At 44.0% G+C, this 19,773-nt stretch overlaps 1 protein-coding gene across 6 annotated transcripts in view; it reads left to right on the plus strand.

Annotated features, from left to right (window-relative positions):
• Positions 1-19,773, plus strand: part of LOC143766581 (uncharacterized) — a 250,057-nt gene that overhangs the window by 42,095 nt on the left and 188,189 nt on the right. The window contains exons 2-6 of one of the 6 annotated variants that reach the window (XM_077254358.1): positions 218-363; positions 491-670; positions 753-876; positions 960-1,057; positions 1,256-1,346. The exons of 3 other annotated variants lie outside the window; for them this stretch is intronic. In XM_077254358.1, coding sequence (XP_077110473.1) covers positions 286-363; positions 491-670; positions 753-876; positions 960-1,057; positions 1,256-1,346 — 571 coding nt within the window. In that variant the 5' untranslated portion in view covers positions 218-285. Of the gene's footprint in view, positions 1-217; positions 364-490; positions 671-752; positions 877-959; positions 1,058-1,255; positions 1,347-19,773 lie in introns of those variants that run through there. 2 more of the 6 variants (XM_077254362.1, XM_077254363.1) reach the window with 2 other exon arrangements.

A 19,773-nucleotide genomic window follows, 5' to 3' on the forward strand; every position in this document is an offset into this window, starting at 1 on the left:
GTAATGAATATCTCCTGCAGTATTACTAATGCGATTCCAGTGTCGGTAAATGAGACAAGAATTGTCATTATGGAAGATAAATTCAACTTATGTTCCAGTCCATATAAGACAAGAGAATACAACATCTCCTGATATGTTTCCCTTATTATCTTCAGTAATTGTATTATTATATAGAATTCTTTATGATGTTACATCGGCTCATCTTCTTTCTATTCAGGTCCCAACAATATCATAACCTACAATGTAAGTGAAGATCTTCTATATTAGAGAATTTTCCCTTCAAAGATGGATATGAACAGAGACAAGATGGCGGAGAAGATATTAAACCTCACCCTAGAGATCCTCTTCCGGCTTACTGGAGAGGTGAGAGATTCTGATGACGTCACATTACATCATTCTTATCTATGGGAATAACAGATGGACAGAACTGGAGAGGTGAGGAGTCTGGAAATGTCTGTAATGAGATTTATTAATGTGTCTCTATAACCAGGATTACACAGTAGTGAAGAAGACCTCTAGTGAGCGCTGTCAGGTCCCTGTGTCTGAGGGATGGGGAAGACCCCTGAACCCAATCACAGGGCCTCAACCTCGCCCCCTGATATATGAGAACATCAATGACAAGAAGATCCTAGAACTCACCTACAAGATGATTGAGCTGCTGACTGGAGAGGTGACACTGCTGGGAATGCTGGGACATTATACAGTAACGCAATGAAGGGATCAGGGGATGATGGTATCATTGTATGTGTCAGGTTCCTATAAGGTGTCAGGATGTCGCTGTCTATTTCTCCATGGAGGAGTGGGAGTACTTAGAAGGACACAAAGATCTGTACAAGGACGTCATGATGGAGGTTCCCCAGCCTCTCACATCACCAGGTAATGGACTGGACTAAATACACACGGCCTATAATTATCTGTATGTAAAGAATGAATTTAGTCCCTGTATGTGTTTCCTCCAGATCTATCCAGTAGGAGGACAACACCAGAGAGATGTCCCCATCCTCTTCTTCCACAGGACTGTAAACAAGAAGATCCCAATGTTCCTCAGGATCATCAGGTAGATGGAGAGAAGGTGTCATGAGATCTCCCCTATGATGTGTACACGGCTGTGAAGGTCTTGTGCTCAGCTTTGTTTTATCCCCCAGTATTATATGTTTTATACTTGTGTAATGAGAACGGTGGAGATGGCAGGATTAGAGCTGATCATAGATGGGACTTCTCCATCTGTCTGTGACTTTTACAATATTTGTTTCAGGGTGAATATCTGACCCATATTAATACTACAGAGACATATGTGAGGGGTGATGAGTGGTGTAAAGAGGAGATTCCTACATATGACTACCCAGGTGAGTAGAAACCACTAAATACAGAGAAGTCACAGATTCTTCTCAGTCACCGGCTGTGGCTGTTTTATCGGTGGTGTAGTCCGGCCGTATCACAATCATTTTGCCTTTAGACCACAAACTGTTCAAATGACTTTGGGTATTGAAATCCCTTCTGTATAGAACTTACAACCTGGAGGATTCACCTATCCCCTGTTATTAGACGCTGACCGTTACCTGCCCATATCTGTAAACTACAAAGCCAAATGACAGCGTATGTAGAATGTGCTGACAAGTTAGAAAATCACTTGAAAGATTATTATGGGCCTGTAAGAGAAAGCGGAGGGTAATGATGCTGTTGGCTTCCTAGATGCCTGATATCTTATTGGATGAATCTACCTTCTCACCTTCTGTGCTGCTGAATGTGCTCATATGGTCCCTACAAGACCAGGTCCAGTCTTTCTGGCCAAACTTTGCTTTTGTGATCGACAACATTGAATGTGCAGTGCGGCCAAGTGTGAATTTCTGTACAATATCAACAGAGTTTCCCTTTATCCTGACATTTCAATTTCTTTTAAAACAGACTAACTTCAAGAAAGATTGTGATAAACTACATAAATCCATTACACCTGTGCCGTGATGTATCTCTAAGTTGTGTGTGGCTGATGGCTGTAATATACATTTATTCAGGCCTGTATTAGATATTTTTAAACAAACACCACACCAATTTCAGGTGAAAAAGAGGCATAGGAAGATGTATAAAAAATTTATATATACTTTATTAAACATTAATATAAAACAAGACTAGGAAATTCATAAAATACTGATGGCAGACAGAACAGGAAATGAATACAGCTGCAAACACTGCACCACACTTATACTATAATAATCTATATATATTATTGTCTAAGGGTTTTTCCGTCCGTCTGTCTGTCTGTCCTGGAAATCCCGCATCTCTGATTGGTCGAGGCCGCCAGGCCTCGACCAATCAGCGACGGGCACAGCATGGCGACGATGTCATAATGTAAAACCCGCGTCTCTGATTGGTCAAGGCCGCCTTTATGATGTCATAAAGGTTGCCTCGACCAATCAATCAGCGACGGGCACAGTCTGCCGCGAATTCTGGAATCATCATTGTCCATATACTACGGGGACATGCATATTCTAGAATACCCGATGCGTTAGAATCGGGCCACAGTCTAGTAATAATAATAATAATCTTTATTTTTATATAGCGCTAACATATTACGCAGCGCTTTACAGTTTTGCACACATTATCATTGCTGTCCCCGATGGGGCTCACAATCTAAATTCCCTATCAGTATGTCTTTGGAATGTGGGAGGAAACCGGAGTGCCCGAAGGAAACCCACACAAACACGGAGAGAACATACCCACAATAAATATTGAAAACCCGCATCATGACTCATACTAGTCTATAAATGCAGGATATACTGCTGGACAAGTGATTTTCCACCCTATTGTAATGTGCTATAATTTATTAGAAGGATAATCCATGTGCATACATTATTGAAAGAATGGTAACTTTGTACTATAACAACCAGAATCAGGGCCGGACTGGCCATCGGGCAGTTCTGGCAAATGCCAGAACGGCCGGTCCCTGTAGTGGGCCGCTCGATCTTTTGCCCCCCCTTCATGCTGTCAGCTCCTGCAGTCAGAAGCGATCGAGCTGCCCTGCTCTATTAAAATCACTGCCACCACACTGGATGAAGTTTGCGGCTGCCCTCTGATGTCCTGATCACCAGCTACAGTGAGGTAACACAGGCAGGGGGAGGGGGGGGCGCGCTCAGCTCTTCTGTGCAGCTCCGACTGCCACTTGCACTTAGGGTACCGTCACACAGTGGCATTTTCATCGCTACGACGGCTCGATTCGTGACGTTCTAGCGATATCGTTACGATATCGCTGTGTCTGACACGCAGCAGCGATCAGGGATCCTGCTGAGAATCGTACGTCTTAGCAGATCGTTTGGAACTTTCTTTCGTCGGTGGATCTCCCGCTGTCATCGCTGGATCGTTGTGTGTGACAGCGATCCAGCGATGCGTTCGCTTGTAACCAGGGTAAACATCGGGTTACTAAGCGCAGGGCCGCGCTTAGTAACCCGATGTTTACCGTGGTTACCAGCGTAAAAGTAAAAAAAAAACAAACAGTACATACTTACATTCCGGTGTCTGTCCCCCGGCGTTCTGCTTCTCTGCATTGTGAGCGCCGGCCGGCCAGAAAGCGAGCACAGCGGTGACGTCACCGCTGTGCTTTCCGGCTGGCAGACACAATGGAGAGAAGCAGAACGCCGGGGGACAGACACCGGAATGTAAGTATGTACTGTTTGTTTTTTTTTACTTTTACGCTGGTAACCACGGTAAACATCGGGTTACTAAGCGCGGCCCTGCGCTTAGTAACCCGATGTTTACCCTGGTTACCCGGGGCCTTCGGCATCGTTGGTCGCTGGAGAGCGGTCTGTGTGACAGCTCCCCAGCGACCACACAACCACTTACCAACGATCACGGCCAGGTCGTATCGCTGGTCGTGATCGTTGGTAAATCGTTATGTGAGACGGTACCCTTACTGCTGTTTGTTATCAGGACATCAGACCGCCCACTTCCTCCTGTCCAGCGCGGTGGCAGGGACAGAAAAGATTTAGGAGCTGCTGATAAACCAGTGTCCTGAGCAGAAGAACAGAAAGCCCCGGAGTTTTACATAGGAGAAAAGAAGCTGTTGAAAGGCAAGCATTAATAGAATTAAGAAGAAAAAAAAAGCTGTATCCATTCTGCTCCCACACCACTAAGTGTTTGTTTCCACGTTCAGGAAACGCTGCGTTTTTGACGCAGCGTTGAGCCGCAGCGTCAAAAACGCAGCGTCCAGATGTTACAGCGTAGTGGAGGGGATTTTATCAAATCCCGTCTTCACTATGCAGTAAAAAACGCATGCGGCACACCCGAGAAAACTCGCATGCGGCGCGTCTTTTAAGAACACAGCATGTCCTTGCATAGCAGAAAAAACGCAGGTGACCTGCCAGTGACCTCAGGTGCATATTTGGTCAGGATTTTACCTGCATAAAATCCTGACCAAATCCTGAGGCAATCCTGAACGTGGACACATACCCTTAGGGTACGTGTCCACCTTCAGGATGGCCGGCAGTTTGGACGGAGCGCTCTGCCCTAAGCTCCGCCCCCTTCTGTGACGCGATGATGCCGGATGTGTTCATTGCACACATCCGGCATCATCGCACCCCACACATAGGGCCCTGTGTTTTACCTTGCGGCAGCGCAGCGTCGACGCAAGGTAAACGGACATGCTGCGATCTCAAAAGACGCGCAGCATGTCCGGAATCGCAGGGCCGCCGGGTGCGTGTTACCACACATAGTGGAGACGGGATTTCATAAAATCCCCTCCACTGTGCTGTAACATCTGGACGCTGCGTGCATGACGCTGCGTCTCTATGCAGCATCAAACACGCAGCGTTTCCTGAACGTGGAAACATACCCTAACGGTCGGTATTAGCAGCGCTTTGGACGCAGCTCCGTCCAAAGCGCTGCCGGCTTCTGTACGTCCGGTGATTCCGCATGTGTTCATAGAACCATGCGGAATCACCGCATCCTATACATTGGACTGCGCTATTTATCTTGCAGAGACTGAGCGTCTCCGCAAGATAAATAGACATGCTGCGGTCTGGAAAGAAGCCCCGCATGTCCATTTACATAGGGAGGCCGGAGGCGTCTTTGTACACATAGTGGAGATGAGATTTCATAAAATCCCCTCCACTATGGTGTAACATCTGGACGCTGCGGATTGGACACTGCGGCTGTACACAGCGTCCAATCCACAGCGCTTACTGACCGTATAAATGTACCCAAACGCAAAATAAAATCACCACTCCTGTGGTGAACTATAACTCCCAGCATGCCATAGGAGCTTCTGTACACGCTGGGAGTTATAGTTCTCCTCAAAGGGATAAGGATAATAGTGAAACATCCAATATAATAATCGCCAGTTAGGACTTCGGCCGCTATCCCCAAATCTCATAAGGCATTGCGGCAGTGTCACTCTGGCCTGGGCCCAACACCCTACACTGCAGTCCCCACTCACCTCACAGCCTTCTCCTCCGCCATCAGCTCGGATACGGAGCCTGCGACACCTCTCGTCAGCCTCCTAGTGAAGCCAACTCGGTCCAGCGGGGGAGGGGGACAAGCATCGCCTCTGCTGCCCCGACCTGACAATCTCACCGCCACCTCCCCCCCTCAGCCACACTGCAAAGTCCCGGCCTCAAAATCAGTCCAGAATGTCCCGCGCTCCGCCAGCAGAACCAAGCGCCTCTGATGTCACAGGTCCCGGAACGTAACAGTCCCTCCTTTAGCTGCAGTTCTGTCTGTGACTCCTCTGCTTCCAGGCAGGACACAAAACCAAAACACTAGCAGGGCAAAATATGACAGACGAGGGCCCAGCGAGATCCCACGAGAGGATGCTGTGCTGAACAGACTGTCTCAGTGCTGTGCTGCCACCTGTGCAAGTGACATACACATCTCTGCTATTCCCACTGTGTCGTTACTACGCATGCTCGGGAATAGCCGTGACGTGTATGGCACTTGCGCAGGTGCAGTTCATGGCCGCAAGGCCACGAACTGCGCCTGCACAAAAATGCAGAGGGATGATATAAAACAGATATGTTGGAAAGCGCAAACGGTGTGAGACATGTCCGCTGCTCCTGTCAGCACCACTAAGCATATACATGTTAATTTCACCGCACTCCCAATGCGATAGCACCTATGGAATCTTAAAGGGAATCTGATGGCTGATGCATGCTGCTGGTTCCACAGGCCGCATGTATCATACATTGGCTGTATGAGTCCAGAAAGGTATGTTTGACTCTGAAATGCTGCTGTGTTGCAGGGAAAAACATACTGTAAAAGCCACCAAGGACCAAGGCCACATGGGTGACTAGTCAGACAGGCGGGTCCCTGGTGGCTTCTCCCCATCCGCTCCCACTGAGCGACAAGTTTCTTCCTGCGTGCGAGTACAGAAACACACCAGTCATTGGCAGCCTGAGGGGAGAAGTCAGACATGTTTTTCTCTGTGATGCCGCAGCGTTTCAGAGACAAACATACCTGACTTAGATCGTACAGCCAGTGCCGGACACATGCTGCCCATGGGTCACACAGCAGATATCAACGGTCAGGTTCACTTTAAGGGTACGTGTAAACATTCAGTATTAGGCAGTGCTTTGGACGCAGTGCATGTCCGCTGTGTCCAAAACGCTGCCGGCTTCTGTGCGCAGGTGAATCCGCATGTGTTCACTGAACTGTGAAAAAATACAAACTTCTGCTGCGCTGGCGTCTATTATTGTCTGCATCTCTGACATCACGTCGGTAGTGCTAGAGGATTAGCTGCTGAGCTCCCTGATTGGCTGCAGCATTAATGACGTGACATCAGAACTGTAGACACTGGGGATCTGCGGAGTGTGAATAAAGTGCAGTTTGTTTGGGGCGTAGTGCTATGTGATATATTGTATAGCGCTTGGCCCAGTGTTATTCTATGGGGCAGAGCCGTTCAGCGATTATTTTCTCATGCTGAATCGGCATGAGAGAACAATGGCAGCATACTGCGATTGGCAGCGCACAAATATATATTCACCATGCGACAAGTGGGCCTGTGTAACTTCAAATGCCAGGGCTGAATTTTAGTCCCAGTCCGGCCCTGACCAGAATCCTATAAGGCTCGCATAAGCCTAAGTGGTGCCCTGTCATATGCAAAGTATTTAGTGCAAGCAAATCCAGTGATGTAAGTATAACACTTGCAGCTAAGAATCACATAAATGTGTATCCTGTCCTGGGGGTCCATCAGTATGGCGCCGTTTCGCCATAATGGCTTCCTCAAATAGGGGTATGTATGTACGCTGCATAGTTTCGTATATAAATACCCCCGCCCACAGCTGCAATCAGTGTCGGCATTCCCGGCTCGTCACTGCGCATGCGCCGATTGACGAACTTCCCTCAGAACAAGTGACTTCCTGTTCTCCGTGCTTGGAACGCAAGCGTGAAACTCTCTATGTCACCCTATGTGAGCGGAGCAGGAAAGCACGGGGCTGTTCCCATCAGCGCATGCGCCAACCAGGTACCGAGATGAATCAATATAACCAGAACACTATAAAAGCGGCCGGACGATGGACATTTAATAGAAATGGGAAACATGCTGATACAATTAGGTAATAAATAAAATCCCAAACCCTAAATATAAACAGTGTCTCTATTACAAGATCGTGATAAGCAAAAAGCATTACTATAATATATACAATATAAAACCACCCTCTTTTTACCGATAACGATAATTTATAATAAATATTACCCCCATTAATTAATAAATGTACAAAAACAATGTGATTAGTGAAATACAATCGTAATAAATACTAAAATACACCGAATAACGACATTAAAATAATAATGCCAAAATAATCCTATTATTACACGTGGCTATCTATACTATAATTAGTGCCCATAATTAGATTGCACAAACTTTCCCATATTTAACCAGCCAATGTCCAGCGAACATATACTCCAGAACAAAGGAAAGGAAGGGGGAGGGGAAAGGGGAGGGAGGAAAGGGAAAGAAAAAAACAGGAAAAAATGAATTCATTTCCCCATCATCTAATATATAAAGCTGAATGTGTGTATGTGTGTATGTCCGGGATTGGCATCTGAACCGTCGCAGCTACAGCCACAAAATTTTGCACAGTCACACGTCTGGACCCCGAGAGCGTCATAGGCTATGTTGTGAGGTGAAATTTTAACCCCGCGCTTTCCAATTCACCAAACAATTTTGCCCCTATCTACATAATGGGGAAAAAATGAAAGGAAAAGTGTTGGAGGCAAATTAACCCCTTCGTGCCATGCGCCGTACTAGTACGGCGCTGCCGGCACTGCATTAGTGCCAGCCGCAGTACTAGTACGGCGCCCCGATCACCGCGGTCTCACGCTGAGCGCCGCGGTGATCGGGTGCGGGTGTCAGCTGTATATGACAGCTGACACCCCGCAGCAATGCCCACGATCGGCGCTGTCGCCGATCGCGGGCATTTAACCCCTCTGATGCCGCTGTCAATAGTGACAGTGGCATAGAGGGGGATCGCGCAGGGACGGGGGCTCCCTGTGCTCTCCCACCGGAGCAGCGCGATGAGATCGCGCTGCTCCGGTGACCTGGAAGGAGTCCCCGGATCCAAGATGGCCGCGGGACTCCTTCCGGGTCATAAGATGACCCTGCTTGCCGGCGTCTGCTGAGAATTCCTCATAGCAGGCGCCGGCAAGCCTCTGCAATGTGCCTGTCAGATCGGTGATCTGACAGAGTGCTGTGCACACTGTCAGATCACCAATCTGTGATGTCCCCCCCTGGGACAAAGTAAAAAAGTATCTAAATAAAAAAAACACCACACAATAAAAGTACACATATTTAGTATCGCCGCGTCCGTAACGACCCCACCTATAAAACTATATCACTAGTTAACCCCTTCAGTGAACACCGTAAAAAAAAATAAAAAAAAAAACGAGGCAAAAAACAACGCTTTATTCTCATACCGCCAAACAAAAAGTGGAATAACACGCGATCAAAAAGACGGATATAAATAACCATGGCACATCTTGTCCCGCAAAAAAAAAGCTGCCATACAGCATCATCAGCAGAAAAATAAAAAAGTTATAGCTCTCAGAATAAAGCGATGCAAAAACAATTATTTTTTTATATAAAATAGTTTTTATTGTGTAAAAGCGCCAAAACATAAAAAAATTACATAAATGAGGTATCGCTGTAATCGTACTGACCCGAAGAATAAAACTGCTTTATCCTTTTTACCAAACGCGGAAAGGTATAAACGCCCCCCCCCCCTAAAAGAATTTCAGGAATTGCTGTTTTTTGTTCATTCCGCCTCCCAAAAATCGGAATAAAAAGCGATCAAAAAATGTCATGTACCCGAAAATGGTACCAGTAAAAACGTCAACTCGTCCTGCAAAAAACGAGATCTCACATGACTCTGTGGACCAAAATATGGAAAAATTATAGCTCTCAAAATGTGGTGATGCAAAAACTATTTTTTGCAATAAAAAGCGTCTTTTAGTGTGTGATGGCTGCCAATCATAAAAATCCGCCCAAAAAACGCTATATAAGTAAATCAAATCCCCCTTCATCACCCCCTTAGTTAGGAAAAATAATAAAATTTTAAAAAATATATTTATTTCCATTTTCCATTTTCCATGCTGTGCAAGCGCCGCACAACGGGGGCAGCGGATGCTGTTTTTCCACGCATCCGCTGCCCCATTGTGAGGTGCGGGGAGGTGGGGGCGGAGTTCCAGCCGCGCATGCGCGGTCGGAAATGGTGGACCGTCGGCACAAAAAAAGTTACATGTAACGTTTTTTGCTGCTGGCTGTCCGCCACAACACGACGCAACCGTCGCACGACGCTTGCGACGTCTGTCAATACGTCGCTAATGTTAGTCTATGGGGAAAAAACGCATCCTGCAGATGACTTTGCAGGATGCGTTTTTTCGCCAAAACGACGCATTGCGACGTATGCAAAAAAACGCTAGTGTGAAAGTAGCGCTAGGGTTAGGACTAGGGTTAGGGCTAGGGTTGGGGTTAGGGTTTCAGTTAGAATTGGGGAGTTTTCACTGTTTAGGCACATCAGGGGCTCTCCAAACGCGACATGGCGTCCGATCTCAACGCGTTTGCGTTAAAAACGCATGCGTTTTTATAGAAAAAAAACAGAAGACACACTGAAAAGTCACCCACCATCAAGGTGATAAAGGGATCCAAACCCTAACCCTACCCCTAAACTCATCCCTAACCGTTTAATGAACATTTTCTGACAGTCATAGTGCCACGTATTTCAGTGCCACGTATTTCAGTGCCACGTCTTTCAGTGCCACGTCTTTCAGTGCCACGATATTTCAGTGCCACGATATTTCAGTGCCACGTATTTAAGTGCCACGATATTTCAGTGAAATACGTGGCACTGAAATATCGTGGCATTTACGTTAAATACGTGGCACTTAAATACGTGGCACTTAAATACGTGGCACTTATATACGTGGCACTTATATACGTGGCACTTATATACGTGGCACTTATATACGTGGCCACTGAAATATCGTGGCACTTATATACGTATATACGTATATAAACGTATTTCAGTGCCACGTATTTCAGTGCCACGTATTTCAGGTTAGGGGTAGGGTTAGGGTTTTTTGGTTTTTTCTTGTTTTCTTGTGTTTTTCTATAAAAACGCATGCGTTTTGCCGCGTTTACATGCGTTTTTTCACACATGCGTTTTTTAAAAAAAACGCATGCAGATAAAAACGCAAGTGTGAAACCAGCCTTACCCTTGGGAAAATAAAAACATGGGGGCTAAAATATAATTTTCGTGGAAAAAAATATATTTTTTGTCTTCGCGGCTCTGCGTTATAAACTGTAGTGAAGCACTTGGGGGTTCAAAGTTCTCACAACACATCTAGATAAGTTCCGTGGGGGTCTAGTTTCCAATATGGGGTCACTTGTGGGGGGTTTCTACTGTTTAGGTACATCAGGGGCTCTGCAAATGCAACATGACACCTGCAGACCAATCCATCTAAGTCTGCATTTCAAACGGCGCTCCTTCCCTTCCGAGCTCTGCCGTGCGCCCAAACAGTGGTTCCCCCCCATATATGGGGTATCAGCGTACTCAGGACAAATTGGACAACAACATTTGTTGTCCAATTTCTCCTGTTACCCTTGGGAAAATAAAAATGTGAGGGCTAAAATATAATTTTCGTGGAAAAAAAAATATTTTTTATTTTCACGGCTCTGCGTGATAAACTGTAGTGAAACACTTGTTGGTTCAAAGTTCTCACAACACATCTAGATAAGTTCCGTGGGGGGTCTAGTTTCCAATATGGGGTCACTTGTGGGGGGTTTCTACTGTTTAGGTACATCAGGGGCTCTGCAAATGCAACATGACACCTGCAGACCAATCCATCTAAGTCTGCATTTCAAACGGCGCTCCTTCCCTTCCGAGCTCTGCCGTGCGCCCAAACAGTGGTTCCCCCCCATATATGGGGTATCAGCGTACTCAGGACAAATTGGACAACAACATTTGTTGTCCAATTTCTCCTGTTACCCTTGGGAAAATAAAAATGTGAGGGCTAAAATATAATTTTCGTGGAAAAAATTTTTTTTTATTTTCACGGCTCTGCGTGATAAACTGTAGTGAAACACTTGTTGGTTCAAAGTTCTCACAACACATCTAGATAAGTTCCCTGGGGGGTCTAGTTTCCAATATGGGGTCACTTGTGGGGGGTTTCTACTGTTTAGGTACATCAGGGGCTCTGCAAATGCAACATGACACCTGCAGACCAATCCATCTAAGTCTGCATTTCAAACGGCGCTCCTTCCCTTCCGAGCTCTGCCGTGCGCCCAAACAGTGGTTCCCCCCAATGTATGTGGTATCAGCGTACTCAGGACAAATTGGACAATAACTTTTGTGGTCTAATTTCTCCTGTTACCCTTGGGGGAAAAAAAATTGCGGGCTAAAACATCATTTTGTGGAAAGAAAAAATGATTTTTTAATTTTCACAGCGCTACATTCTAAACTTTAGTGAAACAACTGGGGATTAAAAGTGCTCACCACACATCTAAATAAGTTCCTTAGGGGGTCTTCTTTCCAAAATGGTGTCACTTGTGGGGGTTTCCACTGTTTAGGCATGTCAGGGGCTCTCCAAACACGACATGGGTTCCGATCTCAATTCCAGCCAATTTTGCATTGAAAAGTCAAATGGCGCTCCTTCCCTTCCGAGCTCTGCCATGCGCCCAAACAGTGGTTTATCCCCATATATGAAGTATCAGCGTACTCAGGACAAATTGCACAACAACCTTTGGGGTCCACTTTATCCTGCTACCCTTGGGAAAATAAAAAATTTGGGGCAAAAAGATCATTTTTTGTGAAAATTAATATTAATTTTTTTTTACAGCTCCACATTATAAACTTCTGTGAAGCACTTGGAGGTTCAAAGTGCTCACCACACATCTAGATTAGTTCCTTAGAGGGTCTACTTTCCAAAATGGTGTCACTTCTGGGGGTTTCCACTGTTTAGGCACGTCAGGGGCTCTCCAAACACGACATGGGTTCCGATCTCAATTCCAGCCAATTTTGCATTGAAAAGTCAAATGGCGCTCCTTCCCTTCCGAGCTCTGCCATGCGCCCAAACAGTGGTTTATCCCCATATATGAAGTATCAGCGTACTCAGGACAAATTGCACAACAACTTTTGGGGTCCAATTTATCCTGCTACCCTTGGGAAAATAAAAAATTTGGGGCAAAAAGATCATTTTTTGTGAAAATTAATATTAATTTTTTTTACGGCTCTACATTATAAACTTCTGTGAAGCACTTGGAGGTTCAAAGTGCTCACCACACATCTAGATTAGTTCCTTAGAGGGTCTACTTTCCAAAATGGTGTCACTTCTGGGGGTTTCCACTGTTTAGGCACATCAGGGGCTCTCCAAACACGACATGGGTTCCGATCTCAATTCCAGCCAATTTTGCATTGAAAAGTCAAATGGCGCTCCTTCCCTTCCGAGCTCTGCCATGTGCCCAATCAATGGTTTACCCCAACATGTGGGGTATCGGTGTACTCAGGACAAATTGTACAACGACTTTTTTAGTCCAATTTCTCCTGTTACCCTTGGTAAAACAAAACAAATTGGATCTGAAGTAAAAATTTTGTGAAAAAAAAGTTAAATGTTCAATTTTTTTTAAACATTCCAAAAATTCCTGTGAAGCACCTGAAGGGTTAATAAACTTTTTGAATGTGGTTTAGAGTACCTTGAGGGGTGCAGTTTTTAGAATGGTGTCACTTTTGGACATTTTCTGTCATATACACCCCTCAAAGTCACTTCAAGTGTGAGGTGGTCCGTAAAAAAAATGGTTTTGCAAATTTTGTTGCAAAAATGAGAAATCGCTGGTCAACTTTTAACCCTTATAACTCCCTAACAAAAAAAAATTATGTTTCCAAAATTGTGCTGATGTAAAGCAGACATGTGGGAAATGTTGTTTATTAACTATATTTTGTGATATGACTCTCTAATTTAAGGGCATAAAAAAGAAAAATTTGAAAATTGCTAAATTTTCATAATTTTCGACAAATTTCTGTTTTTTTCACAAATAAATGCAAGTCATATCAAAGAAGTTTTACCACTATCATAAAGTACAATATGTCACGAGAAAACAATCTCAGAATCACCAGGATCCGTTGAAGCGTTTCAGAGTTATGACCTCATAAAGTGACAGTGGTCAGAATTGTAAAAATTGGCCGTGTCACTTAGGTGAAAACAGGCTAAGGGGTTAACAGCTGCCAGATGTGAACAAGGGGGACTTAAAGAATGAGAGCGATGGTGCCAAAGAGTATATACTGTACAGTTGCTAAGGTGGGGCCCCGACATGGGATAATCACCACACCACCACGGGGATATGAACACACACACAAAATGCGCCACACACTACCACGTGCTCGAACACATATACCAACCTCAGCGCACATTTCACCACACATACACCAACCTCGCCACATAAAAGTTGAAACACAAAAGTCGCCGCTCAAAACTCGCCACGCGCAAAACTCTCCACATGCAAAACTCTCCACACGTGCAAAACTCACCTCATGGAAAACTCGCCACACGCAAAACTTGCACACGCTGAAAAATTGCCACATGCACAAAAGTTGCAACACATGCAAAAGTTGCCTCACACAAAACTTGCACATACTCAAAAGGCACCACACATAAAACTCGCCACGCGCAAAACTCGCCATGCGCAAAACTTGCTGCACACAACTTGCTACACTAACCTGTCACATGCAACTCGACACACAAAAAGTTGCTACACGCATGTCGCCACACAAAACTCATCTCACAAAAGTCACTACATGCATGTCGCCACAGGCAACTCAACACACACAACTTGACACACGAAACTCGCCCTAAAACACACACAAGTCTGGTATTATCCTTCAAAAATAAAAATCTGATTAATAAGCTGACAAACTACAAGAGCAACAAATGTACCATATAGGAATCCGGCAGCTGTCAGTCACATGACCAGTCTATTATGTGTATGTGTGAGCTAATATATACTGCCAGGGGGTGGGCTTACTGTTGGCTGGGGATTTATCAGGCTGCCAATTTAGCTTACAAATACTGAGGTAAAAATACTGACCAAATAACGTGTGAACGAGGTCTAATACAGGAGGAGATGACATACAGATATATACTATATACAGGAGGAGATGACACACAGGTATATACTATTTACAGGGGAGATGACACACAGGTATATACTATATGCAGGAGGAGATGACACACAGATATATACTATATACAGGAGAGATGAGACACAGTTATATACTATATAGAGGAGGAGATGACATACAGGTACATACTACATACAGCAGGAGATGACATACAGGTATATACTATATACAGAAGGAGATGACACACAGGTATATACTATATACAGGAGCAGATTACCTACAGGTATATAGTATATACATGAGGAGATGACATGCAGGTATATGCTATGTATAGGAGGAGATGACATACAGGTACATACTATATACAAGAGGAGATGACACACAGATATATACTATATATAGGTGAGATGACACACAGGTATATACTATATACAGGAGATTACATACAGGTATATACTATATATAGGAGGAGATGACATACAGGTATATACTATATACAGGGGAGATGACACACAGCAGGTATATACTATATACAGGGGAGATGACATACAGGTATATACTATATACAGGAGATGACATACAGGTGTATACTATATATAAGGGAGATGACAAACATGTATATACTGAGGTGAAAATGAGAGGTGTGAGGTGAAAATGAAAAGGTGTAAGTGCAAAATGAGAGGAGTGAGGGAAAATAGTGGAGTGATCGGAAAATGACAGATGTGAGGTCGAAATGACAAGTGTTAGGGGGGAATGAGAGGAGTGAGGGGGAAAATAAAGAGGGGTGAGGGGGAAAATGAGAGGTGTGAGGGAGAAAATGAGAGATGTGAGGGGGAAAATGAAAGATGTGATGGGGAAAATAAGAGAAGTGAGGTGCTATAACTAACCACGGATATTTACTATGCCCAGGCAACGCCGGGCTCTTCAGCTAGCTTAGATTTACAATCCCCATGCTTTTCTCATGGTCAACTTTATGTGGCCTGTTCAAGAGTTGGAACAGCCAAAAATCTGTTTGTCTTTGCACCTGAAGGAAAAACTAAGAATGTCGTTTATCAAAAGGCTCTCGAATAAGTAGTAGAAGATTACTTCACATTACTTGGCCAATTTAGTTAAATCTGTATGGAATATCTCTGGTGTTTAAATATATGTTGTAAAATGCTTCTATTAGCTTAGTTTTTGCCTTTTAATAATTACACTTCTATCTATTTGTTTTGTGGGTTTTTTTGTGCAGAATAAATTTTTGTTAACACATTCTATTTTGCTAACAGCAGTTATTACCCCGGGCGAAGCCGGGTAGTACAGCTAGTAATAAATAAGTTGCCAATGGGGAGAACAGATGGTCCCAATAGTTCTTAATGTTCAAGTTCCTCCCAATTCATAACCTCCTTTTCCACAAGAGACGAAACGAAGAGACACCTCTCATAACGGGTCCTCCCAAACCTAGGGATAATCAAAGAATGATTAATGATTAAAAACAAACATGCAACATACAGAACAACACGATTAAAAACAGAAAAAAAATGGAGAAAATCAATGAAGTTAATAAATAAATAACAATAGAGACCTCTTTTACAAAAATGCATTAAACCCTAAATTTTCATTGAGGCCTGAGGGGCCATAGTCCCAAGTAGATAAATCCACCTACTCTCTTTTTGAGCTAGGATCTTTCCAAGGTTACCTCCTCTGGGGCCCAAGCATACCTGGTCAATAGGTTGGACCTTGAAACCTGTAGGATCACACTTATGATACAATCTAAAATGTTTTGGTAGAGTTTTGAGAGTATTAATGTCCTCAACTGTGGCTGATTTCTCAATATCTCTTATGTGCTCTCTTGTCCTCACTCTTAATTCCCTAGTAGTTAGTCCTATATAAATCTTGTTACAAGGACAACGGGCATGATATATCACTCCTTTTGATGTGCATATAAGGTTCTTCCAAATCTTATAAACCCTAGTGCCATCATGGTTTTCAAAGGAGGTACTTTTGAAATGATTACTGCACGCTTTACGAGTTACATGGAAAAAATCCCTTCACTTCTACCTTCGCTCTTGATATTGAACGACCTGAGTAATGACTGTGCACTAAAAGGTCATTCAAATTTTTTGACCGTTTTGGTGTCATTAGCAGATGACTTGGTAGGATACACTTTAAAATAGGGTCCGATTGTAATATCCCCCAATATTTCTGCATAATCAAAACAAGTTCAGGCCATTGTTTGTTGTATTCAGTAATAAACCTGACCTGGTTAGCCAATCCTGCCTCATTTTTTCTCCTTTGATTATACAGCAGATCTTCTCTAGAGAATTTAGATGCTTTTTTAACCCCTTCATGACCCAGCCTATTTTGACCTTAATGACCTGGCCGTTTTTTGCAATTCTGACCAGTGTCCCTTTATGAGGAAATAACTCAGGAACGCTTCAACGGATCCTAGCGATTAGGTGACACAAAATAGTTAATAAATAACATTTCCCACATGTTTACTTTACATCAGCACAATTTTGGAAACACATTTTTTTTTTGCTAGGAAGTTATAAGGGTTAAAATTTGACCAGTGATTTCTCATTTTTACAACAAAATTTACAAAACCATTTTTTTAGGGACCACCTCACATTTGAAGTCATTTTGAGGGTTCTATATGGCTGAAAATACCCAAAAGTGACACCATTCTAAAAACTGCACCCCTCAAGGTGCTCAAAACCACATTCAAGAAGTTTATTAACCCTTCAGGTGTTTCACAGCAGCAGAAGCAACATGGAAGGAAAAAATGAACATTTATCTTTTTAGTCACAAAAATGATCTTTTAGCAACAATTTTTTTATTTTCCCAAGGGTAAAATGAGAAACTGGACCATGAAAGATGTTGTCCAATTTGTCCTGAGTACGCTGATACCTCATATGTGGGAGTAAACCACTGTTTGGGCGCACGGCAGGGCTCGGAAGGGAAGGAGCGCCATTTGACTTTTTGAATGAAAAATTGGCTCCCATCTTTAGCGGACACCATGTCGCGTTTGGAGAGCCCCCGTGTGCCTAAACATTGGAGCTCCCCCACAAGTGACCCCATTTTGGAAACTAGACCCCCCCAAGGAACTTATCTAGAAGCATAGTGAGCACTTTAAACCCTCAGGTGCTTCACAAATTGATCCGTAAAAATGAAAAAGTACTTTTTTTTCACACAAAATTTCTTTTAGCCTCAATTTTTTCATTTTCACATGGGCAACAGTATAAAATGGAGCACTTAAAACCCCCAGGTGCTTCACAGAAGTTTATAACGCAGAGCCGTGAAAATAAAAAATAATTTTTCTTTCCTCAAAAATGATTTTTAGCCCGGAATTTTTTATTTTCCCAAGGGTAATAGGAGAAATTGGACCCCAAATCTTGTTGTCCAGTTTGTCCTGAGTACGATGATACCCCATATGTGGGGGTAAACCACTGTTTGGGCGCACGGCAGGGCTTGGAAGGGAAGGCACGCCATTTGGCTTTTTGAATGGAAAATTAGCTCCAATCATTAGCGGACACCATGTCGCGTTTGGAGAGCCCTTGTGTGCCTAAACATTGGAGCTCCTCCACAAGTGACCCCATTTTGGAAACTAGACCTCCCAAGGAACTAATCTAGATGTGTGGTGAGCACTTTGAACCCCCAAGTGCTTCACAGAAGTTTATAACGCAGAGCCATGAAAATAAAAAACAAAATTTCTTTTCTCAAAAATGATTTTTTAGCCCACAATTTTTTATTTTCCCAAGGGTAACAGGAGAAATTGGACCCCAAAAGTTGTTATCCAGTTTCTCCTGAGTACGCTGATACCCCATATGTGGGGGTAAACCACTGTTTTGGCACACGTCGGGGTTCGGAAGGGAAGTAGTGACGTTTTGAAATGCAGACTTTGATGGAATGGTCTGCGGGCATCATGTTACATTTGCAGAGCCCCTGATGTGCCTAAACAGTAGAAACACCCCACAAGTGACCCCATTTTGGAAACTAGACCCCCCAAGGAACTTATCTAGATGTGTGGTGAGCACGTTCAACCCCCAAGTGCTTCACAGAAGTTTACAACGCAGAGCCGTGAAAATAAAAAATCATTTTTCTTTCCTCAAAAAAGATGTTTTAGCAAGCTATTTTTTATTTTCCCAAGGGTAACAGGAGAAATTTGACCCCAAAAGTTGTTGTCCAGTTTCTCCTAAGTACGCTGATACCCCATATGTGGGGGTAAGCCACTGCTTGGGCGCACGTCAGGGCTCGGAAGGGAAGTAGTGACATTTGAAATGCAGACTTTGATGGAATGGTCTGCGGGCGTCATGTTGCATTTGCAGAGCCCCTGATGTGCCTAAACAGTAGAAACACCCCACAAGTGACTCCATTTTGGAAACTAGACCCCCCAAGGAACTTATCTAGATGTGTGATGAACACTTTCAACCCCAAGTGCTTCACAGAAGTTTATAACGCAGAGCCGTGAAAATATCAAATAATTGTTCTTTCCTCAAAAATTATGTTTTAGCAAGTAATTTTTTATTTTTGCAAGGGTAACAGGAGAAATTGGACCCCAACAGTTGTTGCCCAGTTTGTCCTGAGTACGCTGGTACCCCGTATGTGGGGGTAAACCACTGTTTGGGCGCACGTCTGGGCTTGGAAGGGAGGGAGCACCATTTGACTTTAGGAACGCAAGATTGGCTGGAATCAATGGTGGCGCCATGTTGCATTTGGAGACCCCTGATGTGCCTAAACAGTGGAAACCCCTCAATTCTAACTTCAACACTAACCCCAACACACCCCTAACCCTAATCCCAACTGTAGCCATAACCCTAATCACAACCCTAACCCCAACACACCCCTAACCACAACCCTAACCCCAACACAGCCGTAACCCTAATCCCAACCCTAATCCTAACCCTAATCCCAACCCTAATCCCAACTCTAACCACAACTGTAACCCCAACACACCCCTAACCCTATCCGTAACCCTAACCACAAGCCTAATCTTAACCCTATTTCCAACCCTAGCCCTAATTCCAACCCTAACTCTAATTCCAACCCTAACCCTAAGGCTATGTGCCCACGTTGCGGATTCGTGTGAGATTTTTCCGCACGATTTTTTAAAAATCTGCAGGTAAAAGGCACTGCGTTTTACCTGCGGATTTACAGCGCATTTCCAGTGTTTTTTTTGTGCGGATTTCACCTGCAGATT

Source organism: Ranitomeya variabilis, chromosome 4 (assembly GCF_051348905.1).
Source record: "Ranitomeya variabilis isolate aRanVar5 chromosome 4, aRanVar5.hap1, whole genome shotgun sequence".
NCBI lineage: Eukaryota > Metazoa > Chordata > Amphibia > Anura > Dendrobatidae > Ranitomeya > Ranitomeya variabilis.